The sequence below is a fragment of the Taudactylus pleione genome, unplaced genomic scaffold (genome assembly GCF_031769625.1).
Source record: "Taudactylus pleione unplaced genomic scaffold, aTauple2 ptg000062l, whole genome shotgun sequence".
NCBI classification, from domain to species: Eukaryota; Metazoa; Chordata; class Amphibia; order Anura; family Myobatrachidae; genus Taudactylus; species Taudactylus pleione.
In genome coordinates this window covers 5,010,288-5,037,643 of record NW_028284464.1, presented here as the reverse complement: position 1 = coordinate 5,037,643, position 27,356 = coordinate 5,010,288, and the positions used below count along the sequence as shown (strand labels likewise).

Below are 27,356 nucleotides of genomic sequence, written 5' to 3'. Positions count from 1 at the left end.
CACTTAGATGTATACACATGTGCAGTATTGCACCAGTCGGCCGCAGTTGCGATCGGTAGTGAATCAGGCCCTCTGTCCCCAAGACACCCCCACTACCACTGGACAGAGACTCTGGGGGTCATTCAGACCCGGTCGTTAGCGCCGATGCGCTCGGACTGGGTCGATGGCCCCCCACAGAGAATGCGCACGCCGGCGCCGTCGTGCGCATGCGTGAGACCCGCTACGTCCGACAGCGCTGGTCGTAGCGGGTCTCGATCCAAAGGGGGCGAGCTGTCGATGTTGATTGACAGCTCGCCCCGTTTGGAAGGCGGGCCGGGGGGGTGGCAGCCCAAACGGAAGCGTTCCCATGGGAACGCCTACCATTTGGGGGAGGCCCCACTGACATCACTAGTGATGTCAGTGGAGAGCTTCCGGCTCAGACAGAGCCAGAAGCTCTCCGGGGCTTACGACAAGGGAGACCCTACCCTAGGGTCTCGTCGTAAGCCCCGATGGGCTCTGACCATCGCGACCATCACCGGAGCGGTCGTTAGAGCTGTGGGTGTTAACCCACAGCCTAACGACCGCAACAGAGGCGGGCGGTCAGGATGCAAGCGGCCGCCCAGTTTCTGAGCGACCACTTGCATCCTCCGACCGCCTCTGAATGAGACCCTAAGCCTCATCGATAACACCAGCCCATAAGCATGATATTTTATATGAGGAAGTACAACATATTAAAATTCAACTTTCTCTGTAAAATATAGAGCTATATGAATTTCAGGAATCTGATATAGTTTTATTTAAATTTTGTCTAACATTTTGTTTTACAGATATATTTTTATGCCGAGTATGTGTTTAGAAAATCTGGGATTCCTATTGAAGAGATTCCTTACATCACACTGGGGACTGGTGTCTGTGAATGTATTACTGCTATGACATGTGTAAGTTGACAAGACTAATAAGTGTTAATGGCATGTTTCATAGAATCAAAGATTTTGAGAACTAAACTAGAAATATATAAATTCTGTATCACATATTTCAGCCTTTTCTGTCTGTATGCAGTAAGTGCTGTGGGCAGCCACATCGGGATGCAGTCAGGATACCGGCAGGCGCAATCCCGCCCGATGATATCCCGACACTGACATCCCGATATGGGACTAAAGATAGGTGTCAAAATCCCGATGCCTATCATTAGCCCCACTACTAAAATCCAACATCCGGCATACCGATCTAAACGTTCAGCCGTGGGGAGGGGGGGGGGTCAGGTTTAGGGGCCCCTGTGGGAACTTAGGGTTAGGCACCCCCCTGGGAGGGTTAGGTTAGGGAAAGGGGGGCTAGGTTAGGCACCACAAGGGGGCATTAGGGTTAGGCACCCCCCCCCCGTGAGGGTTATGCTTAGGGTGCAGGGAGGAGGGGTTAGGTTTAGGCACTAACGGGGGAGGTTAGGGTTAGGCACTGGGGGGGAGGTTAGGGTTAGGCACCACTAAGGGAGGGTTAGGATAGGGAAAGGAGAGAGTTAGGGTACTTACCTGCTGCAGTCAGGATTTTCAATACGTCGGGCTGCCTCTGTCGGTATTTGATCCACCGGCATTACATACCGATTCCACCACTTTCAACCACTTTCTGTCGACGAGTAGCTTGCACTGCAGATAGTCATGCCAGCCTCTGTAAACAGCTTTCACTGTGGATAGCAGCCACATCAGCCACTTTCTGTCTGCATGCAGCTTACATTGTGAATAACATGTCTGCTTACCTCTGTCTGCTGGTAGCTTACACTCTGGATAGCCATGTCAAGCTCTCTTTACCTATAATTGCCTATAATTAGCTTATACTGTTGAACTGTGCAAGACAAAATTATTTTAGCGTTCCAATGAAGCAACAAATACACCAATAAGTAAAATGAATTATAAATGTTATTTTAATGTATAGTTTTTAGCTACAAATAAATATTTAAAGTTAATTTAATACACATTACATAATAGATACTTAGATAATGAAATCCAGCATACATCTCAGGTAGCGCCCAACTTGAAAATTCAGGTCCTGATAATCTTTACTTCATATAATGTTGAAGCATGAGACTAAATTGACAAATCAATGCTCCCAGTATATAGTGTATGAAACAATAGTTCATTTAGACAGTTACGTTTTCTGCAGCACACTTGCAGCAATATCGACACTGCTGTGCCACTAGTAGCTTGTAGAACATGTTGCTAATCAGTACACATCTATAAGTGCCAGTCACTGCAGCACTGTAGACACTGGTGTGCAGCGCTCACACAGTGATGGCATGCCTTAGAAATTAGTAATAGGGTTTGAGCAGCGATGTATGAAGCCATCACTGAACTTCAAATCTCAGCCCAGAAAGAGGGATCTTTGGATTACAAACCGACTGTGCGTTTTCTGCAGCACACATGCAGCAATGTCGGCACTGCTGTTCCGTTAAGAGCTTGTACAACATGTCGCTAATTGGTACACATCAGTAAGTGCCGGACATTGTGGCACTGTAAACAGTGGTGTGCATCGCTCACACAGTGATGACATGCCTTAGATATGAGCAGTGGGGTTTGAAGGGCACTGTATGAAATCATCACTGAACTACAAATCTCAGCCCAGAAAGAGTTGTCTTTGGATTACAAACTGTCTTCTGCAGCACACTTGCGGCAATGTCAGCACTATTGTGTATGAAATGATCACTCAACTACAAGTCTCAGCCCAGAAAGAGTGTGTGCACAGCTTGCTCTATGGTGTATTATATGGTGAATATGATTGTAAGGGGACAAATACAATACATAACATTAGAGGTTTTTTTTATTCTTTATTACTTTATCAGTTAGTTCTAACTGCAATTACTGAAAGGAAACACACCAAAGTAAAATAATATTATTTTTTTATTATATAATAGTATTCTTTAAAGATGAATGGTGGCAGTGGTTGAGGGGTGGGCTACTGTATTGTATGAAATCTTTGGAGTGAGTGGTGTCACCAAATTACATACTTGGTGTGCCTTCTAAGTCCCTTCCCCCAAAGTAAGCATGAGCCTTTCACTAACATAATACAGGTCATATTTTGTTAGCCATTTAAGCAGTCAGCTCAAGGTCTGCCCCTACAATTACAGTACTTGTGCCATGGAAAGGAGAGGAATTCATAGTGACCATTGGTAGGACACCATCTATTAGCCTTCATTTATATGCAGTATACAAGTCTCCCAGGGGAGTGGGGGTGGGGTTGGGGGGAAGGCTGCATTGCAAGGATTTTAAACCATGTCCCAATATGCTTCAGCACTTTACTGTAACTCAGAAATGTAGACGATGTAGACAACTCAGGTGAACTTGCTTAAATCCACTTTGCACAAATGCTCTTTACCAGTGCGCCCTGCACTGTACCTCGCACAGTGGCCCTGATTCAGAGATGTACGCAATGCCGATATTTACGCAGATAGAGCGATTGTTTGCCATTGTGCATGTGCTTTAAGCCGTACTGTTCACACGCAGCAATTGTTTTTCCATAATTTAATTAGCAAAGTGAGTGCCAGGTAGTCATTGTTTGGGGGAGATAAGGGGCTGGCATGTCTGTGCTCTGTATGAGAGGGTAGTAGTGGGCGTCCCTATGCTGGGGTGAGCTTTGGAAACATTAGCATATACTCACAGCTGCGTTCCGTGCGAAATCACAGATGCGATTGCATTAAGGTGTATCTCTGAATCAGGCCCAATGTGCCCTGCACTTTACCTCGCACAGTGTGCTGATAAATACTATATATAAATATCATTGTAAAGACATTAAAGGCAGATTATATAAATCTTTATATGTATTTTAATAAAATGAACAATAAACAATAGTTGGTGGTTTTGATTAAATGGAAAAGCATAGCCATCCACCACTTATCCATGTCACCACGTAGACTACCTCACCCCTTTGCCCTCTCGAATTCTCTCACTCCTGCTTTCTGCCCTTAGCTTCCTTTCCACTTTCTCACTCCTTATGTCTCATTGGGGGAGATGTAAGAAGCCCTGAAGCGGTGTCAGCTCACGTTATGTGCGCTGATACCGCTTCTCCCTGATGTATGATCGGGAGGTTGGGCGGTAAATGACAGAGGCGCTATGCGCCCCTGTCATTATCGGTGCTGCTATCTACAAGATAGCCTGGGCCATGTATGAACGGTCAGATCGTCTGACCGTTTGGCCCGCTGTAGCTGACGCTATCGACAGCTACTGCCTGGCGCTGCCCTATCCCCACAGCATGGACAACGCTGTCCCTGCTGCCGGCTCCAGGCTGCACGCGGGGATCTCGCGGTACTTGTGAGATCCCGTGCATGCTCAGTGGAGACAGCCGGGAAAGAGACACAGGGCATCAGCACGAGGCTGATGCGCTGCGGTCTCTAGCGGGTAGTGCCGGAGGGGGAGTTAACGCTCCCCCTCCCCGGCCGATGAGATGTTCATACATCTCATCAGTAGTGCTTCCTGCTTCGCCTCAATAAAGAGGCGAAGCGGGAATTGTTATAGCGGCTGGTTAAGTGCTGCTATCATACATCTACCCCCATGTCTCTTATGCCTTCCTCCCTCCTGTTCTCATCACCTACTTCTATTGCACACCTGCCACACTTCCTCCCTGGGCTTTCTGCACCTGAACTCTAATCATCTGTTCTGTTTTTTCTGATGTACTAGAGCCGTCATTTGTGTCCACGTTAACAGCTACAACTTTCCCTACTGTACACTGTTAAATTGCAAAATAAAATGTAAAAAAAAGGATTCACCAACATATGGACAGTAGGCAAAAGAGGGCTATCGCCCAAAGAACTTGCTCTGTGAAAAATAAAGAAAAAGATACAGTATTACAACACTAATATACAGTACTGTATATTGTAATATCTTGACATCCATCCATCTTGACATACTGTAGTAGTCTGCTGTAGTAGTCTGCATTGCTGTACTTTACATCGGGTGTAGCCCCCTCTAAAATGGCCTTGTGGATTGATTGGCTATACTTAACTACTGTAACTCATACTTGCCTACCCTCCCGATTTTTGATTTTGGAAAATCGGGTGCCGCTCCCGACCTCCCGGGAAGGCAGGCAATCCTCCCGGCCCCGGCGATGTCCGGACCCCCCCCCCATGCTTTTAAGTAGAAACCCCGGCAGCAGGGGGGCCGGTGACGCGATTCGGCTGAATCTCGTCATCGTGGCTCCGCCCCGGCTGCACAATGCCATTAATCACGGCATTGTGAAGAGGGGGCAGAGCTACGATGACGTGTTCGCGCTGCCACACCCCTATGCTCCGCCCCCAATGCCACGTCATGTGCCAGGCCCGCCCCCTTTGGCCGCGTCACGCCCCCAGCCCTGTGAGTCCAACAGCTCCCTCCCGGAAGGAGGGGGCTAAATGTCGGCATGCATGCTGTAACTGTACAGTAATACTGTACTTACTATGCACAAGGCGCTGCCTGAGCCTTTGCAGCCGCATAGCATCCCTTCTCACCAAATCACTCTGTCGCTGGAGCAATTGTATAGACCTATCCCAGCCTACTGGGGCCAGGACATTGTGTCGGGAATTCATAAAAGCCCGAAGCTTTTCAATATTGATGAGCGGCTGATCCCGCCACTGTACAAGAATTTGTAGCTCCCTTACTGAATAAGGCCGCTGCCTCACAGCCATTTTCTATACTGTATAAACACAGTAGGACGCAGGATACAAGACGTAGGACAAATGATGCCAAATGTTTATGCAATGGCGCGTAAGTATGCGCAAGCAATATTTTAATTGGTGTCCATGTTTATTTTATACACCTCTGCTCAAACTCCACTTCTAATTTCTAAGGCATGTCATTGCTGTGTGAGCGCTGCACACCACTGTCTATATTGTCACAGTGAAATGCACTTGCAGTAGTTATGTGTACCAATTAGCGCCATGTTCAACTTGCTCCTAGCGGTATAGTAGTGCCAAAATTGCATCAAGTGTTCTGCAGAAGATGCACAGTCAGTTTGTCATCCAAAGACACCTCTTTCTGGGCTGAGATTTGTAGTTCAGTGATGATTTCATACAGCGCACTTCAAACCTCAGTACTAATTTCTAAGGCATGCCATCACTGTGTGAGTGCCGCACATCACTGTTGAAATTGCCACTAAGTGCTTGCAGACCACTGTGCACGGCAAAAGTAATTCCACGGGCAGATTTTCATAAAATAGACCGCTGTGCAGTTTTACTACAGTAGTGTATACTGTATTTAGGACACTGTTTACACTGTGAAGTGATGTACATGATTGGCCTGCATGTCAGAGCTTGCTGTACTATTGTATTCTGTAGTGCTCTAGGCCGGCTCCAGGGGTCGGAGCACCCTGTGCCGGCCCTTTCCAGCGTGCCCTATCTTCTTAACCGAAAATGGGTGTCAAGACCATCACGACCATCGGGCTTTCGATGAGACCCTTGTGGTAGGGTCTTGTGGCTGCAAGCCCCAGAGAGCTTTCGGCTCTAATAGAGCAGGAAGCTCTCCCACTGCCATCACTGATGTCAGTGGGGCTGCCCACAAATGGCAGGCGTTCGCTTGGGAATGATCCGTTTGTGAAGGCACCCCCCGGCCACGCCTACCAAACGGGGCGAGCTGTCACTCACCATCGACAGCTCGCCCCCTTTGGTGCGAGACCCGGAGCGACGGGGCACTCGTCGCTAGCCGGGTCTCGCACATGCGCACGACGGAGCTGGCTCCATCGTGCGCATGCCCAGTGGGCAAACTTTGACCCGGTTGCGAGCGCTCAGCGCTTGTGACCGGGTCTGAATCAGGCCCACACTGCACAATCTGGTGTACGACCATGCAATATACCCTTCCATACCACATTCACCTGCATGCTGTCGTCAGCCTGGTCGGACCATCTGACGTACACCACATCAGATAGAACGACTCCACTGACGTTCACGGGAACGCATGATTGAGCACATACACTATGCCATGTGCATGATATGTCGTTCCAAATTGCCTGAAAATTACATATCATCCAATATATATCACCTAATGTGTACCTGTCTTACACCAACTTAGTTTGCATTTTTTCAAGAAGAAACTAAGCCACAGTACAAAAGACGCAATGGTTGTTTCAATTTCCCTTCATCCCAAAACAAACGATATAGAGCGTACACACAATGCAATCTCCCGAATGACGGCACGATATATATCATGTCGGAGCATTTTATTAATCTCTTCTCGTGTACACACTATACAATCATTGTGTAGATCACTGGCAGCTCAGGTGCCGTCTTCAGAAGAAAGATTGGACCAATATATCTTGTGGTCTTCTGGTTGAGCGTACAGACAGCACAATGTGCACCACATCGTTCACGGCATGTTCCCATCTGATGTGCAGGACATCAGATGTAAAAATGCGATGCCTCAAAAAAACATACCGTCCAATATATTGCCTAATGTGTACCCAGCCTTATTTGAAGTAGGCTTAATAGCATTAGCTAATAGCATACCAGCCAAAATTCACAATTAAAATTCCACGCTACTGGTCAACCTAATTCATGCTCAGATCTTTTTTTTTTTTCAAGCACAAAAATCAGGACTGTTGGCAGATATTTAATAGTAATAGTTAACATGTTGTCTCCAAAATAGTGTAGCACATAATTTTTGTTTAGTTTGGCCTATATTGGACTTATTGAAAATACTGTAATGTTGTGATTCCCAAACTGGGTGCCGCAGGACACTTGCAGAAGTGCCACAGGTTGGTGGTCCTGGAACAAATTCGATTTTTTATGGTCCATGTGATTGGCAGCCATCGGCTCTGGGTTTTGCCTATCATAAAATACGTGGACAAACAGAACACAGCCCTGTCAGCCACCACATAGACCTAGGGATATAAGCGCAATTTACTCAATTTGATCATTTCTGCAGAATTTCTCAATAAAAAAACTTTTGGCCTAGGGGTGCCGTGAAAACAATGCTGATACTCTAGGGTGCCGGGATTCAAGAAAGTTTGGTAACCAAATTTGTAATGTATAATTATAAAATTAATGGTTAACAATAGGGTCTACGGTTTACACAATACATGTTTTAGCTCATACCTACCTACTTTTTTCATCTCCTCTCCGGAGATGCAGCCTGCTACTTCGGCAGCCGGGCTCTGACATTATTAGGCCTCGCCGCTGCAAAATTCCACGATTTGAGAGTTCGTGGAGAAGGGCTGGGGCTGAATGATGTGTTTTCATATTTTTTGTACCCTGCTCCCTCCTTATAGACCGGTGATTCCCATTTTTATCTCTCCCATTCTGCCCACTTCACTAGGATGTGAGCGTGATGTGGGAGATCCGGCCACTCTTCCGGGGGTGCAGGGGGCTACCCAAAAAATCGGGAGCCTCCCGAAACTTCCCAGGAAAGTAGGCAAGTATGTTTTAGCCTGAGGTGCCAAAATGATTATATTTTTTAGCCATTGGTTATCACTATATATACACACACATACACAACTAATAATTATTACATAGGTATATCACTTATATTGTATTTTTATTTTGTAGGGTTTGCTCATAGACAGAGCTGGAAGACGGTTTCTAATCATTGGAGGATACACTTTGATGGCCTTATGGTGCATTTTTTTAACAGTGACAATTACATTACAGGTATGGATTATACATAGTAAATGAAACCATATTATACTGCATGTTCCTGCTGTAATATAAAGTATAAGCAGCAGGGCCGGTGCAGGGTTTCCAGGCGCCCTAGGCAACATTTCACCAACCGCCCCTGCTCCCTCCAATTCCTAATATTCCATGCATCAGTCTCCCCAGTGAAATAACATGCCACACAGCAGTGTCCCAACTTCATAATATACTATATAGAATATTACACACAGCCAAAATTTTAATATGCCACTCAGCCATGAATTATGTAATTCATTTTTTTATTGTGAACTCAGTGGCGGCCTCCGGTGGCCGGCACCCTTAGGCAGCTGCCTAATATTGCCTACTGGTAGCATCGGCCCCAGAGGCGTCACTAGTGTTGGTGTCACCCGGTGCTATAACTCATGGTGACACCCCCCACCGCACCAAAAAAAAATAAAAAATTGATGCGCAGCTCCGCAAACTCTCCCCAAATACCAGTCCAGCAGACACATTTACACAATGCCCCCAGTAGTGGTGCCCCGTATGTAGTGCCCCTTATGCAGTGCCCCTATGCAATGTCCCCAGTGGTAATGCCCCCTAATAGTGCCCCCAGCGGTAGTGGTAATGCCCCTTATAGTAGTGCCCCCTATAGTAGTGACCCCAATATTAATGCCCTCAGTAGAAATGCCCCTAGTAGTAATGCCCCCATTAGTAGTGCCATCAAAAGTAATGCTCCCTGTAGTAGTGCCCCCATTAGTAATGCCCCCTAATAGTGCCCACAATGGTAGTGGTAATGCCCCCTATAATATTACCCCCAGAACTAATGCCCCCTATTGTATTGCATAGAGTGTAACAGTGACTGCCAGATAATGCAGAGAGCATCGTAGTAACCGCCAGATAATGCAGAGAGCATCGTAGTAACCGCCAGATAATGCAGAGAGCGTCATGGTAACCGCCAGATAATGCAGAGAGCATCGTAGTAACCGCCAGATAATACAGAGAGCGTCATGGTAACCGCCAGATAATTCAGAGAGCATTGTAGTAACCGCCAGATAATGCAGAGAGCGTCATGGTAACCGCCAGATAATTCAGAGAGCATTGTAGTAACCGCCAGATAATGCAGAGAGCGTCATGGTAACCGCCAGATAATTCAGAGAGCATTGTAGTAACCGCCAGATAATGCAGAGAGCGTCATGGTAACCGCCAGATAATTCAGAGAGCGTCATGGTAACCGCCAGATAATTCAGAGAGCATTGTAGTAACCGCCAGATAAAGCAGAGAGCGTCATGGTAACCGCCAGATAATTCAGAGAGCATTGTAGTAACCGCCAGATAATGCAGAGAGCGTCATGGTAACCGCCATATAATTCAGAGAGCATTGTAGTAACCGCCAGATAATGCAGAGAGCATTGTAGTAACCGCCAGATAATGCAGAGACCATCATTGACCCACATATAACCCATAACATGAATACACCCCTTATAAATACAGAAACACAATGAGTATACCCACGCACATACATTAATACACCATCCCCAGCATAGACACTCTCTCCTCACTGAATTACTTACTTCCCATTACACATACTGTATACATTAGACCATAGTCACTGTGCTGGCTGCTGCTGCTGCTGCTGCACTGTATGCTGTCTCCCAGCTCCTTCTCATCCTCTCTGGGAGGTCAGAGGGTCACGCTGGGAAGAAGCAGGGACCGTGTACAAACTACTTGTCAGTATTCAAGTGTAATCAACAGTGTCTGAATACACTTGTAAACTGGCAAATGTTTTGTAGACTGTCCCTGCCTGCTCCCAGTGACGGATCTGTAAGGCAGGGAGTGAGCTGATTCACTGAAGAGAGGAGGAGCAGAAGCTCTGCTGCCATCCACCCCAGCGGTGGCTTCAGTCAGGCTGATTGTCTTTACACTGTTTACAGCAGGTAATCAGCCCCGTGCCTCTAGCGCTCCCACCCCCCTCATATGTAGGGGACTGTATGAAGAGCACAGCCGCACTTACTGTATAGCTGCCGCTGGCTGTCTCAGTGTGACAGGCGCAGCGGCAGCCGGCAGAAGTAAAAGCTGTCTCAGCAGCTGCTGCAGGGAGAGCGCCTCTCCAGCCTGGCGTCTCCCTGCAGTGCAGGCTCTGCTGAGCGGGGGGCGGGGATGAGTCGGATTTTGGTGTCACCCCCTTAGAGGGTGACACCCGTTGCGGCCCGCACCCACCGCACCCCCCTTGTGACGCCACTGATCGGCCCTGATAAGCAGAGAAAGAGTGATAGAACCATTTATCCAGGACAATTTAATGCAGAGCTGGAATTCTACTGTTATGAAACACTCAAAATATGGTCACATCAAGACTGCATTTAAATGCAAATTAAGTACAGTATATTAAAATATACAAAGGACTCACTAGAGGTCATCTACAGCAGTGGCGTCACAAGGGGGGTGCGGGCCGCACCCGGGTGTCACCCGCCGAGGGGTCACACCAAGGTGCAGACTGACACTCCCCCACAGTGACAGGAGCCAAGTGCTGCACTGTAGTATTAAGTGCAGCACCCAGCTCGTGACACTGTGAGGGGGCTGGCACTGCAACACAAGGCAGTCAGCACCCTCTGCACCCCCCCAGTAATATTAGGAACGGGACCACGGGGAATAGTGCCGCGAGGCCACAACCCCGTCCCGCGAGACCATGCCCCTTATCACAAAGCCACGCGTCTTTTCGGGGTGGGTGTGGCTGCACCGTGCACACAACGTCCCTCCCCACACCGGGTGACACCGCGGGGAAGGACGCCACTGATCTACAGCAGTGATAAAGTATGGGCATTAGGCACACAGTGCAAATGGCATTTTGTGATGACCAAGCACCTATTTTTGCACAGATGAGTCCATGTATAGATCTGCTAATCTATATTACATAAAATGAGCAGCAACACTTTCTAGACATTTGAAAGATAATTTAAAAATAAATCCAAAATGTGGAGAGGGTGTATTACAAGTTTTCTATGTATGCTGCTTTTTCTCCATTATACACGTTGTCTGTATTGGGACTTGGACCAGTGGCGTAACTACAGCCCCCGCAGAGGCTTGGGGGCGCGGGGGCTTGTGGGGCGAGGTGGCCGCAGATTCCATGCGGACTAGCCGTCCGCATGGAATCTGCAGAAAACGGCCCTCCAAAAATGGCCACCGCCTAGGAGGAGACAGATGCTAGAGGTCCTCCTGGACCTCTAGCATCTGTTAGTCACGCAGGCAGGGCGGTAGTGTGGACCGCACATATGTGCCGTCCGCACTACACTAGCATAACAAACACACAGCCGCCGGCACCGGCGGCTGTCTGTTTGTTTTAGCAGCCGATGAGTCAGACAGACTCATCGGCTGCTTGTCTTGCACCCACTGCCGGAGCCGGGCTCTTCCGGCTCCCGCAGTGGGTGATGATGGGAGAGATGTCATGACGTCTCTCCCATCATGCAGAGCGGGCCTGCCCGGGAGGACGCCGGACGGAGGAGCCGATGCCGGAGCGTTGATCAAGGAGAGTGGATTTTGTGTGTCTGTCTGTCTGGCCGGGGGGGGTTTGTTTACTACTACTGGGGGCATTGCTGGGGGGGGGGTTGTTTACTATTACTACTACTACTGGGGGCATTGCTGGGGGGTTGTTTACTACTACTACTACTACTGGGGGCATTGCTGGGGGGTTGTTTACTACTACTACTGGGGGCATTGCTGGGAGGGGGACTACTACTGGGGGCATTGCTGGGGGGGGTTGTTTACTACTACTACTACTGGGGGCATTGCTGGGGGGGTTGTTTACTACTACTACTGGGGGCATTGCTGCAGGGGGTTGTTTACTACTACTACTACTACTGGGGGCATTGCTGGGGGTGTTTACTACTACTACTACTACAGGGGGCATTGCTGGGAGGGGTGACTACTACTGGGGGCATTGCTGGGGGGGTTGTTTACTACTACTGGGGGCATTGCTGGGAGGGAGGACTACTACTGGGGGCACTGCTGGGGGCTTAGTACTTGGGTCACTATTTAAGGGGGTCTACTACTGAGGGCATTATATAAGGGGCACTGCATAGGGGGACGACTAGCTGGGGCACTGCATAGGGGGACCACTTCTGGGGGCACTGCTGTATACTGTAAACTGTCTAGGGGGGGTGGGAGCAAATTTTTTACTCTTGCACTGGGGGCCAAATTGCGTATAAATGGCCCTGTAATTATTTTACCAAAATGCAGAGTGGGGGTTATATGGGGGAGTGGGGCAACAGAAAAAATATTGGCTGGGGGGAGCAAAATTTATAGTTACGCCACTGACTTGGACTATACTTTCATTGAGATATCTCTAGTAGTTTTTATATGTCTGCAGACTACCTGTACACACTTGACGATGGACAGATATGTCTGCAGACCGCCTGTACACACTTGCCGATGGACAGATATGTCTGCAGATATATCTGTCCATCGGCTGTGCAGCACAGCCAATCAGATATGTTTGTGAACGACGTCGTTCACAGACATATCGCCTGTACACACTGGCCGACGGCCAGCGGATATATTGGCTGATCAATAGATCACCCAATATATCAGCCAGTGTGTACCCAGCATTATATTCACCAGTATATCCGGCACGTAGAGGAGAAGATAACCTGTGTAAATAATTGTCTCAGTGCTCCTAATACTGGAAGTAATTCAGATGCTGGGTACACACTGACAAATAAATTGGCCGATCAATTGATTGGCCAATGTATCTTCTGCACGTCGGGCGGTGTGTACCCGCGATATGTCGGTGATAGTCACCGTTCACCGACATATCGCATTAGCTGTGCTGCACAGCCAATGGGCAGATATGTTTGCAACCACCCGTACACACGCAGCGGCAGCCGCGAGGAGGGGGACACACCCCTGGCCCGGCCACCGGCTGCCGGGTCCCACCCACTGGCTTCCGGGACCCGAGGGCACAAGCAGATGATGGCTGTTCAGTGTGTATGAACGACCATCATCTGCAGATCACTCGATCCCACCTTAACTTTGTCAGTTATGTCTGTTTAGTATAGTAAGAGAACCTTACCAAAACTACTATTGGCGCATAATGTTGTGGGGCCATATAATAATAACTGATATATAACTGTTGTTTGTTTGTTTATTTTTCAGGAGGTTTATCCATGGATGCCATATCTAAGTTTGACTGGTATCCTAGCTTTTATATTAAGCTTTGGTCTAGGACCAGGTAAGATAAACGGGAAAGGGGAAAATAAAACCAAACCCATTTAAAATATGTCCTTAGACAGAAAGCTGCAAATTTAATCATAATGTGAAAGCAATTATGTGGAACAATTGGCTTATCTATCCAAAATACTAAGGCAACATGCAAGGACATATTTTGATAAAGTTTTTTAGTTTTTTTTGGTTTGTTTGTAAAGTACAATTCTGTAAATAAGTCTAGTTACCAAACCAAAAGAAGAAATGTCAAAATCTAGATATACCAGTAAATACCTCACTGTAAGATCTGTAATCTGACATCCTTGTCTGATTTTATGTTTGTGTAACCAGTTTGTCTGGAGAGTGGTGCTAATAGGGTTATCGTTATCCTCATCTCATACCTTGCAGAGACCATGGAAAAACCACCCTGCAGTCAGTCTGTCTCTCTTCCACCTGCGGGTTACATCTGCAGACAGGTGTCCTTACACATGTACAGTATGTTTAACTACACTGAAGCAGACATAATGCACATGCAGTTGGTTTAGCAGTGTACAGCTATTAGTGGTGAAATAAATGGCACCATGTAAATGAATAAACAACAAGGTACTTTTATTCAAACAGTATTTTATCTTTCTCCTCTCACTTGTTACTTCTGTTCCCAGTAGAGTAACTCTTCTATGAAAGCGGCCGCTGATTGGCTAAGATCATTCTGACTCTTAGTCTTAACCAATCATGGCTAGAGTCCAGCAAACCTTGTGGGTCCTGTCAGTCTCTGACTCTGTAAAAGCACTAAGTACAGTATGTACTTACAGCGCTTCTGTGTCCGTTGGGATCTGGAACTCCATTTTTATTTTAAGAAGATATTGCATTCTACCAGGAAAAGGGGACCAACCTCCTCCAGGGACGAGGTAAGTATGCAGTGTAAGTGTGCATGAATGTGTAATAAAGGTATAAATTCATCGGTGTCTGTGTACTGTCTTTTTTTATATTTTTTTTACAGTGGGGGTACAGGTGCCAGCGGCCTGCTGGCACTTGTGGTTCTACAAGTGCCACAGGGCAGGCTTGCTGGGACCTATAGTCCCACTGTAAAGTTCAATATTATTTCTTTATTTTACACAATTACCCCTGCACCCACCGCCACCAGGACTGGCTTATCCTCGGGAGAGGGGATGACACTGATCTGTGCATCACTTCAGCACAACACGCTGCTCACAGCCACTTTTATTCTGCTCAGTGTTCTATCGTGTTTCTATACATGATTCTTAGTAAATCTGTGAGTTGTATTTCTTTATATGGAAAGCACTTGCATGTTTGTTCGATGGTCTATTGACTTTTATTTGCGTGTTTGGTTTATTTCTGTGCGAGATCAAGTTTTTGCACTCGTGTTTGCCTTTAGTATATTTCAAAGTTGCAAAATCAGGGAATGCATGGGACTGCAATCTCGGCCCAACATAACTAAAGCTGGCCATACACGCTACAATTATCCGTGGATCGCCCCGATAATTGTAGTGTGTGTGCGGGCGACCGAGTGTTAATTATTGCTCGGTCGGGCATGCCGTATTGTCCAGCATGCCCGTCCGATGAGATATTTAGCGGGTAAACTGTCGGGTAGTGTATGCCCAGCTGCGGCCGACAGACAGACATTTCCTGTGTTACTTCCCATGGAAGGAACAGGGAAATGTCTCCTCCCCCGGGGGCGGAGCGCAGATGTCGGGCTAATACACTGTGAGAAATCTCATAGTGTATGCCGCGGACATCTGCGGCTGGCATGCTGCCAGATAAAGTGTCTGTCTGTCTGACAGGCATTTTATCTGCACGTGTATGCCCAGCTTAAGTAAATTTACCCCTAATTGTCCATGCTCACAGTCCAGGACACTCCCGTCCACAACAGCTTTTTAATCATACTTGCCGACAATCAGCTCCAGCCTTCCGGGAGGGAGCTGATTGTCGGCTAATAGCGGGGGGGCGGAGCCGGGGCGGCCATTTTGGGTCACACTGGGGGTGGAGCCGCACGATTGCATCATCGTGACTCCGCCCCCTCTTCACAATGCCGTGATTTTCGGCATTGTGAAGCAGGGGGCGGGGCCACGATGACGCGATTCTGCGCGAATTGCGTCACCGGGCCCCCCGCTGCAGGGATTTTTGTTTTTTTCAGGGGGGAGGTGGGGAGGGTGTGAGACTTGCAGGAGGTTTTCCTGCCTTTCCGGGGGGCCGGGAGCGGCACCCGAAAATCGGGAGGCTCCCGGCCAAATCGGGAGGGTAGGCAAGCCTGCTTTTAATGAACATGAAAATACTGCACATGGGTTATTTTTGGATGTCTTTGCAAGCAAGTACAGCACTCATGCCCTCGTAATCACAATTGCCTTACATGCAGGTAATGATTATCTCATACATCTGCAACTTAACACTGCAACTCGTTTCCTCAAGACCTCTGACTATCACTGCCCTTTACTTTAAATCTGCGCACAATCACCTATTTTAGACACTTTGGTTCAGACACTGTACTCACCATGCCCTCATGCCTTCAATAAACATCCATCACCTCATGGGACCCCTTCCAACTACAGCTGATAAAACATGCTGAACACCTCTTATGGCCACATAAGCATTGGTATTTTTTTTTAATCCTAGTAACAACAATGTATAACACATGTTTACATTTGCCATGTATTTAGCATTTCCTGATGTGTGTCTGTGGTAAACAGCAAAAAAAGTTGATGTGTCCCGAAAATCAGAAAATAATTTCAAACACAATCCTGACACTAGTTTCAGGCCCATTTAAATGCAATTAACTAGGAATTAAACTATACTAAAATGAATGTAAAATACCAGCTGGTATGTCTCCTAATTAACACACTTATCTTGTGTAGTTGAGTGCAAATGTCACCTGTTTTGTGACTGGGACAGCGGATCAGATGAGGAGGGCCTGCTATGCAGCGGCAAAACTAATGCTGGGTACACACTGGCAGATATATTGGCCGATCAGCTGATCGGCCAAAATATCGTGTGTGCGTCTGCCAGTGTGTAATAGTTATATGTCTGAGAATTACGTTGTTCACAGACATATTGTGTCGGCTGTCCTGCATGCAGGGAGGGGGGCGCAAAACGACCCCCGGCCAGCGGGACCCACGGCCAAATGATGGTTGTCCAGTATGTATGAGTACTCATCATCTGCAGATATATCTTTTTTGTGTATACTCCAGTGCAGAAGGTGTGGCTGCCACAGGGCCCGAAGGTGAGAGGGCCTAATTCCGTGGCCCACCAGTTTACTTTCTTGGGGAAAGGATATGGAAAGTCAACATCAATGTTACCAATGTTTTAAACATCTGGGACGTTGCATCATTGGATTAAAAAGATAAGTATTTGTCATTGGACAAGTGTATGCGTAGATGCAGCTCCAGAGCAGTAACAGTTCAGCATTATAGCATACAGTTATGGGATTGCTTTAACTCATTACCCTGAATCTTCCTCTTTTACCGACTTGGCAGGAAGGCATAGGTGGAGGGGAGCCAATCAGTAGAGTGTCACAGACCATTGGAAGGAAATTATGGTTGATGAGCAAACATTGCAAATTTGCCATCGATGGCAAAACCATCAAACATTGGAACCAAAAGATCAAAGGTTTTGATGTTTCATTATTCGATTCCCAGCTATACTTCCTCTCTGCCCTCTCAGTTGGGGCCTTACTACACCTCTGGTTGCTTATATGAGACCGCATATTCTGGTCTTTTGAGGTTAGCATGGGTTCTAGAGGCAAGAGTGGCATCATTTGCACAATTTGTGCTGTGAGGCCTGGCGTTGCACGGTTATGCCTCTGGATGTTATGCATCAATAAATGCTACTACAAACAATAATATAATGGACTGTCCAGTCACATGAGGAATGAAGACACTATGGGGTAAATTTACTAAAGTGAGAGTTTTTAGAAGTGAGTTTCAAAAGTGATGTTGCCCATAGCAACCAATCAGACTCTACTTAACATTTAACTAGCACCTCCTAGAAGATAATAGCTAGAATCTGATTAGTTGCTATGGGCAACATCATTTTTAAAACTCACTTCTAAAAACTCTCACTTTAGTAAATTTACCCCTATGTGTGCTCAACTTCAGGAAGACATTCCTTATTTGAGGTGTGATTATGTAAATGGTTTCTGTGTTCTACAGTGAGGTAAGTACTTTGAATGTGATCTATTATTGTATCTATGCTACAATTTGGTTGTTTTGGTTTGGTAAACACTTTCTATATGTCTGTGGATTGGGAGTTTTCTCCATTTAGAGATTTCATGTTTTTCCTAATTACTGTGTAATGTGATTTAGTGCCCTATCAGTGGTTGTTTGATATTTTCAATGTAGTAACATTTAAAAAGCATTTGGTGCACTTTGTTACATGTGCTTATGATAAAACAGTAAGTAACTTATTGTGAATAATACAGGATATATAATGATTTGTGTTCTATCATCTGTTACATACAGTAGTAAAAAAAATATCACAACTATAATGTAAGAAACATAGTAATTTGTATGTGTAAAACACGGATATCATTTTTGTAGCTTCTATGGTTTCCAGTTACAATAAATTACAAATGCATATTTTTTACTGTGTACTTTTAAACAGATTTTTTTTCTAAATGATATTGTGGTTAACCTCATAGGTGGTGTTACGAATACTCTAGCTGCAGAACTCTTTACACAGTCTTCACGCACTGGAGCATACATGATAGGAGGAGCTGTAAATTGGATAAGCTTTTTCGCAATAGGAATTACTTTCCCATTCATAGTAGTAAGTACTATTTATGAGCATGAATCACTCTGTCACAATATCTAGGGTAGAGTGCTGTCTTAAGGTCCAAACAGATTCCTCGTCAAGATTGCTGAACAATACTAAATTTAATAGCACCTGAACTAGCAGACACTTAACAACAGGAACTCACAATAATATCTGGCATAAAGAGTTCTTGTTAGAGGTTAGCGCTCTGCACTGTCTCCTCTACTCTACGGTGCTAGGACCCCTGCAGACTGCCAAGTGTGCTACTGCGCATGTGCGGTTGCTTCGCTCGTCTTTCCTCCTCCGTCCTGTATAGAGGAGAACATGCCCCTTAACATCTATTGCATGGAGGCTGTATACAACAGGAACCATCCTCTACCACCAGTGTGTCACCACCGCTAGCTATATATTACATACACCACCTGCATTAACCCCATACATTCCTGGCTGCACCTGGAGATACTACATTGTATACTTGCTGCATACTGATTAACCCTGTGTTGATTTGCACCTACTTTCTACCTCTTAATAAACCAATCCTTGGTTAAGTTATCTACTGTGTGAACTAACCTCACCACCGACATCTATTGACATCATAGGTTGATAGTTCTCACTGCTGTTGGGCAGGTCTAGTAACCGCAGCAACTAGGAACTTGGGTATTCTCATTCGGCTTTCCCTTAAAGCTGCTAGGTTCTTATAAGAAGACACAGAATCTGCTTGTTTTCAGTAGGTTCAATCTGGTACTGTAATGTTCTGCAACAACTATGTGGTGCAGCTGGTATTGAGAGAATGTCCATGTTCTTATCCTAGATAAGACTAACCTAACCACAACTCCCCTGTCCTTCCATTAAAGTGGCAAATAACAGAGTGGTGCAGAGGCAGTGTAACCACACCACATACTAGGTTGTTTCAAGGATCTACTGGGCAACTATCTTTATTTGGATGTGGACCCACAAAGTTGAACTGTCATTGCTGTTGTCACCTCTGCTCACCAGCTGGATTCTCAGAGCTCAACTGTCCATGTCCTGGATCACATATCCAAATGGCAGATTTTACGGTTTTAGTTACCCCAGAGGAGTCTCTACTTCCTAGATCAATTATTTCTCCCTACTCCCTCTATAATTACACACAACTAATCCACATCTCTAACATCACCTCACATTCACTTACTCAATTTACCTTCTCTATTTCTAATTTCACCATTCACTTTACCCCTTCATATCACCATGTTGGACTGCACCCAAAAACGGTTTGGTTTCCTGTACACACGTCATTCAGTTTACCTATTCAGGCAGAAACAAACCTCACACTCACAAATTTTAAACCCAAATCCTCTAACTCATCTGCTCCTCATGCCTACAGGTTATATCTTACTCAAACCAGACCCTGTTCAACGCTCACTATCTGTTTTCCTCATAACTTCCAATTGGTCAAACCTTAGCCACATCACTCCACTACCCTCTATACCCTTTTACTGTGCACCTGGAGTGCATTCTTCTGTTTGTAGAAACCTGCCTCCATCCTTGATCTGTTCATTTCAGAATCCCATTAAATAAACCTGGCTCCCCTCTTCTGTCACTACATCACCTGCAGCTCTCTCCTACTGCAGACTCTCCCTCAGTCACAAAAAAACAGATGTGGTTACAGATAAGGTGGCATCCAACTTTCTCCATGCTATCATTTATCACCTAACAAATTTGGTTTCCCCATTTTTTGACAACTCTGCCGTCTGGTCCACTTATTTCCTATCCTCCTTGTTCATGTTCTACATTTCCTACAAACTGTTATGGACACTCTCTTGACTTTATTGTCCCTCACATCTGCTTTAACTTCTCCAACATGGCCGAGCCACTCTGACCTTTGGAATGCTCTTGACACTACACCTACATACATCTACATGTTCTCAACCTGGTCAAGTCATTTCAGCCCTAGACCATGCAAATCCGCTATACAGTCTTCGGCAATCCAAAGCTCCATCATAACACACCATGACAACAACCCTAATACCTGTATAAGTGATTCCACCCTACTGAGCACCACTGGAACAAATTGCTAACAAAGTTTACTATAAATTCTTACAACAGCGCCCTTTCACTTGCCAAGCAAACCTACTATACTTATATCCACCCAGTTTTCTAACACCTGGCATCTCGGACATTTTTAGCACATTTCCCGTTCCTTCCTGGTCTAGGATTTTGCCAACTACTTCAAAAACAAACTGACACCATTTTGAAATGATGCGGCTAATTCTGAGTTGGACGCAATGCCCATATTCATGTGAGTTGGTGATTCTTTTGTGACTGCGCATGCGTCTAAGGGTCTGATTCAGAGCTGGACACAAAGGCGATTATGCACGCAGCTCGAGCGATTGTTTGCCATGGCGCATGCGCAGCGATTGCATTATGACTACGGATGCACAGAGGAATCCATCGCAGAGTGAGTGACAGGTTGTCAGCGTTTGGGGGGTGGTGACAGGGGAGTGGTCTGAGAAACTTAGGTGTGTCTGTCCATTGAACGCTGCATGTCAGAAGAGCTCCAAAGGCTACCGCAAGTGCAAGATGGTTGCTCAATGTGCACCGATGTTACTGATATTTATGCAGGTAAGCGATGTCGTACACATATGAGAAGGCAGCAGGCGTCCTTATGCTCGGGTAAGCTTTGCAATCATTAGCATATTTTCACAGCTGCAATGCATATTAAATTGCAGCTGCGACCGCGTTAGTGTGCGTCTCTGAATCAGACCCTAAATCCCTAAAGTCATAGACACATCTGTCCCACGGCATTAATGCACGTCACAGGACTGATTGAGCTGTGCAGACTCTGGAATGTATTGGGCATGGTCTTGACCATCGTGACCATCAACCTGGTCGGTCGCTAAGCTGTGGGTGGTAACGTAGCTTATCTAGCGACCAGGAGGCCGCACTAAAAAAAGAAGCAGCCGTCCTCATTCAGAGAGAGCGATCGTTTCTTGCGACCGCCTCTGAATGAGCGCCAGAGTCTCTGCACTCATCTCATCATCTCACCTTGCAACTTTACTACCTCCACTCTATTGCTTCCCAACTTCTCTGATCCCCACTATGCACAACTCTAGCACACCTCTACAACGTGTCTTTCTCCACTGGTACATTCTCCTTGATGCACTCATCCCACCAATCCTTGTCCAGTCTCTGTTTCCAAATACAGATCTTTTCACCTTTTCCTCCAAACTACTGATGTACAACCACCTATCTCACTCTGCTCTCATTATGTTATCATCCTTTTGCAATTGTGCATTAGACCCCAATATCCGCTGGGAATGCCCTCACAGAACAAGATCTCCTTAAAGCAAAGTATAAGAGTCACCTGAGCAGGGGTGTATCTAGGGGTCTGTGCACCCCTGGCAAAGTAATGGACTGGCGCCCCCCTCTCTCCATATTTTCTGAACAATTACATTCTGTCTCCCCAGCCATCCCCCTTCAGTCTCCCCAGCCATCCCCCTTCAGTCTCACCCAGTCATGCTCTTTCTGTCTCCCCAGCCATACCCCTTCTGTCTCCCCAGCCATGCTCCTTCTGTCTCCCCAGTCATGCTCCTTCTGTCTCCCCAGCCATCCCCCTTCTGTCTCCCCAGCCATCCCCCTTCTGTCTCCCCAGCCATCCCCCTTCTGTCTCCCCAGCCATGCTCCTTCTGTCTCCCCATTCATTAGCCTTTCACTTTCTGTGTCCCCAGCCAACTCTTTTCTGAGTCTCCTGCCATCCCCCTTCTGTCCCCAGGCAGGGGCAAACACAGGATTTTTAAGGGTGGGGGTGTTCCAAATATCTCTCTCCCTCTCTAAATACACACACATATATACATTATTTATATATATATATATATATATATATATATTATATACACCCCCATTTTTAGTTATGTGTATCTGTATTGTGACCCTTATGCAGTGCCCCCTATATTTGTGCCCCATATGCAGTGTCCCTAAAGTAGTGCCCCTTGTGCAGTGCCCCTAGTAGTTTTGCCCTACATGCAGGTCCCCCTAAAGTAGTTCCCCATATGCAGGTCCCCCTAAAGTAGTGCCCCCAGTAGTTTTGCCCCATATGCAGCGCCCCCTGTAATTTTGACTCATATGCAGGTCCCCCTAAAGTAGTGCCCCCAGTAGTTTTGCCCCATATACAGCACCCCTTATGCAGTGCCCCCTATCGTTTTGATCCATTTGCAGGTCCTTCTAAAATAGTAGTGCCCCTTATGCAGTGCCCCATACGCATGGCCCCCTAAAGTAGTGCCCATTATGCAGTGCCCCCCCGCGCCCAGTACTTACCTCATCACCACGCTGGCTCCCTCTCCAGCTGGCTCCCGCTGCGCTGCTGTATCTTCCTGCTGTGGTGTGGCTACGGCAGGCTTCTCAGTAACAGCAGCAATGCGGCGCGCATGATGTCATGACGTCACATGCGCCTTGTGTAAAAAAAACTTTATGAATCATTTGCTGATACTACTGGCAGCCGCTGGCGATTGCCGGCGGCTGCTAGTGGTACGAGCAAATGATTCATACGCAGCACTTTGCTGCTCTTACTGAGGATCCTGCCACACCACAGCGGGAAGATGCGGGAGCTGGATGGGGGTGGGGAGCAGAGCAGAAGCCCTAAACATCTGCCCGGGTAGGATCCAGAGGCGGGCCTGGGAGCTGGGACTCCAGTCCCGGACTGATTCTACCCCTTGTCCATGGGTGGCACCACCAGACGTGTATTTGTGTCTGCATTTTCTCACTTTGCAACTCAGTTTTTTTTTTTTTTTTAAATAAATGTATTAAAAACGCAGCACTAAGCTTACACATGGAGTACACTATCCCATATACATATATTTGGTGTATCATTACTATCCAAAATAGATATAGTCTTACAAACCATAATTGTGGATTTCATTCTCGCCAGCTACCTCACCATCCTATGTCTATTTTAGAAGCTTATGTGATGCTTATAGATAGCCAGCTCATGGTAGTTCAATTATTTCTAGACTCCTATCCACAGCTCTATGGTGCTCCTTCAACACTCCACCATTATAAACTTTTAAGGGTATATTTACTAAGGTGCAGGTTTGTAGAAGTGGAGATGTTGCTCATAGCAACCAATCAGATTCTAGCTATTATGTTTTAGAAGGTGGTAGATAAATGTTAAGTAGAATCTGATTGGTTGATATGGGCAACATCTCCACTTCTAAAAACCTGCACTTTAGTAAATATACCCCTTAATGTCAATGACTGCATCTTAAGCAGGGGCGTAGAGAGCACTGCTGGGCCCCGGTAAAGAGGGGGCGTGGCCTGATTGCGGGAGGCGTAGGCCCCCTTGAAAAAAAAACATACTTGCGCGCCAGGGAGGGGGCGCTGTGAGCCCCTCAGCCTGGTGCAAAGCCGGGGGGGGAAGCGCAATCAGTGTGAACGCTCCCCCCCTCAGGCAGGAGAGGGAGGAAGGGAGGGGGGGTGGCGCTGGACCCGGGCCCCCGCCGGGCCCCTCTGGAAGCCCGGGCAAATTGTACCCGCTCCCCCCCTCTCGGCGCCCCTGATCTTAAGAATGCTCAAAATCTGCCCCTAATCCACAGCTGATATATCACCTAGAGCCCGGGCCACTCACCATCAATCTTATACTTTACACATCCATGTATCCCACCGCAACTGTTTTCCTTTTCTCCTTAATGAATAGGGTTGGTAGATGGTGCCACATCATCCGCAGGCATTGTGCACATTTGTTAGTCACGTGCCTGGCAGTCCAGGCCCCATCACATTGGCATTGAGCAGATGAATTAAAGTGCAATTAAAATGTTCCTCCTTTCCTTTTTACACAAATTTAGATTTAATGATGTAAAGACAGCGCTGTGGTATGTTTCATGTTATCATTGTTGCCTGCGTGTGCAGTCAGCGTGCAGTCACATGTTCATATGTAACTGTTTTCTTGTTTTGTTTTTTTTCCAGAACGGATTAAATCAATATTGCTTCCTGTTTTTCTTTGTTGTGTGCAGCTTAATAGCAGGATTTATCTACTTTATTGTGCCAGAAACAAAAAACAAATCCTTTCTGGACATCAAAGCAGACTTCCAGAAACTCAACTATGGACATTCTCATAACGGTTTACAAGAGCTGGAAGATAACAGTTTTACGAATGATGAAGTCATGTGACGTCCATTACTGGACAGTGTATATATTAAATTACATCAACAAGCTTCCCTTGTACAGATCTCTTACGTACTATACAAATTAGTGACAATGAGCTATGCCAGACTTATACAACAAGTATAGCTGCTATGAACTTAGGACCTGATTCAGACCCGCTCGCTAGGATGCGTTCGCACGCAGCCAGCTGATTGTTCGCATTCTGTGCATGCGTACGCATTGCAATGTGCGTGCGTGAACCAGTGCGAGCGATCAGAAAACATTTGCTTGCTGCGCTTAGACCGTCCGGCAGAAGGAGTGACAGAAGATGCCGCTTGTGGGTGGTGACGGGGGCTGGCCGCTAGAAACGGGGGAGTGGAGGTGTGAACGCAGGTGTGCCTCTGTGCTTGCGGCAGGGTATGGTCAGTCACAAGTGCTGCGATTGCATCCGATGTTACTCAATGTTACTGATGGTTGAATACACTTTCAGGATATGACTTAGGCTGGTGGGCATCTGCATACACAATGCGATCGCACGCTAAGACATAGTGGGCGTGCTAATGCCTTGCTGTGCGATCGCCTGCCTTGCAGAATTTGCATACGCATCTAGCGTGTGAACGCATCTAGCGAGCCGGTCTGAATCAGGTCCTTAATTCCCTGCACCCCATCCAACCAGAGCTTGTAACTACACAATGCAGTTACTAGGGAGCTGTATATAACATAAGCCAGGGCATTAAAATGAATGTCTCATGAATTACTCTGCCTGGACAATAGCATGGCAGAACATATAAATGAGTGACAAATGCAAGACAACCATTTGTAAAAACTGGAACAAAGGAAAAAATGGCAGACAATCAAATTCGATCTAACTTTGTAACCTGTACTAAAAGTATAATTTCTTTATTCCTATGATCAACAAAATTTAATAAATATATGATGGTGCTGGTGCTGTCTGCTCTATCAAATTAACTATAACGCCCTTAGTGTTAGCCGCAGGGGGGGAGGGTTAGGATTAGGTAGTTTAGCGGGGTTAGGTTTGGGGGGGAGATTAGGGTTAGGCACCCACCCGGGAGAGTTAGGTTTAGGCAGCGGTAAGAGGGGGTTAGGCACCCCTAGGGGGAGGTTAGGGTTAGGCACCACTAAGGGAGGATTAGGGTTAGGGGGGGACAGGGGAGGGCTAGGGTAACTACCTGCCCCAGTAGGGATCTTCATCCTGTCGGGCATCTGCTGTCGGGATTTAAATCAGCGGCTAAACAGCCGCCGATATTTCAATCCCATTCCATAGCAGCATACTGAGAACAAATACAAGATTGTCAGAGGCTGCAACACAAATGTGCTTATGACCATGGGTGTAACTGCCACCATGGCAGCCCATGTGGGTGATAAAGAGCCTGGGGGTGAGCTTGGGGGGCTTGATTCACTTCAGGCCCATTTGTAGTCGGGTCTTATTTCTGCATCGGTTCTATGTTCTACTGTGAGGGTACTGAAACCCCAAATGGGTCCCAGTATCTGCTAGTTATGTCTCTGCTTATGACACTATCTAAATGGTATGAGAATTAATGTCAATATATAGTACAGACAATACTATATCCATAGGCATATTTATAATGAGTGCAGGGTGTGCAGGACCCCGCACTGCACACTCTTCATCCAAAGTATCCTTACCTCACTACGGCGGCGCCATCTTCTCAGTGACATCTTCAGGAAGATGGTGCTGCGCTCTCTGGTGCGCATGTGCTATCTTTCCGAATATCAATGAGAAGATTGTGCCATGGAGGAGGAGGGACCCGCTTGATGAAGGGTCCACTGCACACTCAAGGCATTACTGCACCCCTGATTATGCCATCTACAGTACATTTGAACAAATATGGGACAGTCTAAACTGACTTCTTAGATCTTAGTCATACACTTTAGAGCTACCTGACCTAACTTACAATTTTTTAATAGTGGAAGTATTTTATTAATTTAGCTACTTTTGCCTGTTTAACAGAGCAGTAGGGTTATCACTCATGTGTGGAATGGAATTGGTATGAAATACCGCCGGCCGCGGTTCGATTCCCGTCAGCGGCAGCCCGACAGGAGCAGAGTGCGACGCAGCGGAAGCCCGACAGCGCTGGAAATCCCGATCGTGGATAGGTGAGTATCCACTAACCTAACCCCCCTAACCCTCCTTAGGGGTGCCTAACCCTAACTTCCCCCCCAAGTGCCTAACCCTAATCCCCCCTCTAAGTGCCTAACCCTAACCACCCCCTTCCCCACAGCCTAAACCCAAGTCCCCCGGGGGGGGTGCCTAACCCTAAGTCCCCCCCGGGGGTGCCTAACCCTGCCGGGTGGGTGCCTAACCCTAAGTCCCCCCCGGGAGCCCTAAACCTAACCCTCCCCCCCGCGGCTGTCCGCTCGCGGCGCCCGGCATCACTACGATCATGAGGCCGGGCGCCGGGGAAATGCCGGACGTCTACATCTAGACGCCCGACATTTCACCCTTGCCGGGATAAGACATTCGGGAAGCCGGCTGGCAGCATTTAGGCAGTCGGCTTCCCGATTGCCTCCCTGTGGAATTCACTTGGGAGCGATGTTTTCTCCGCAAAAAAATCATGCGGACCTCGCACCCAAGTTTGGAATACCGCGGCGCTTCAGACACCTGCGGTATTCAATTATAAAAAATGCACACTGGGTTTTCAGCACTAAACATCCAATTGCTTAATTAGTCATTAGGAAGGGTGCAGCTG

At 46.8% G+C, this 27,356-nt stretch overlaps 1 protein-coding gene across 3 annotated transcripts in view; it reads left to right on the top strand.

Moving 5' to 3' along the window:
* LOC148534901 (solute carrier family 2, facilitated glucose transporter member 9-like) overlaps nt 1-25,523 on the top strand; it is a 104,453-nt gene extending 78,930 nt beyond the window's left edge. For all 3 annotated transcript variants that reach the window (XM_088465578.1, XM_088465566.1, XM_088465573.1), the window contains 5 exons: nt 807-917; nt 8,474-8,575; nt 13,702-13,777; nt 18,401-18,528; nt 24,451-25,523. In XM_088465578.1, coding sequence (XP_088321704.1) covers nt 807-917; nt 8,474-8,575; nt 13,702-13,777; nt 18,401-18,528; nt 24,451-24,654 — 621 coding nt within the window. In that variant the 3' untranslated portion in view covers nt 24,655-25,523. The remainder of the gene's footprint in view (nt 1-806; nt 918-8,473; nt 8,576-13,701; nt 13,778-18,400; nt 18,529-24,450) is intronic.
* Nucleotides 25,524-27,356: the final 1,833 nt, after the last annotated feature.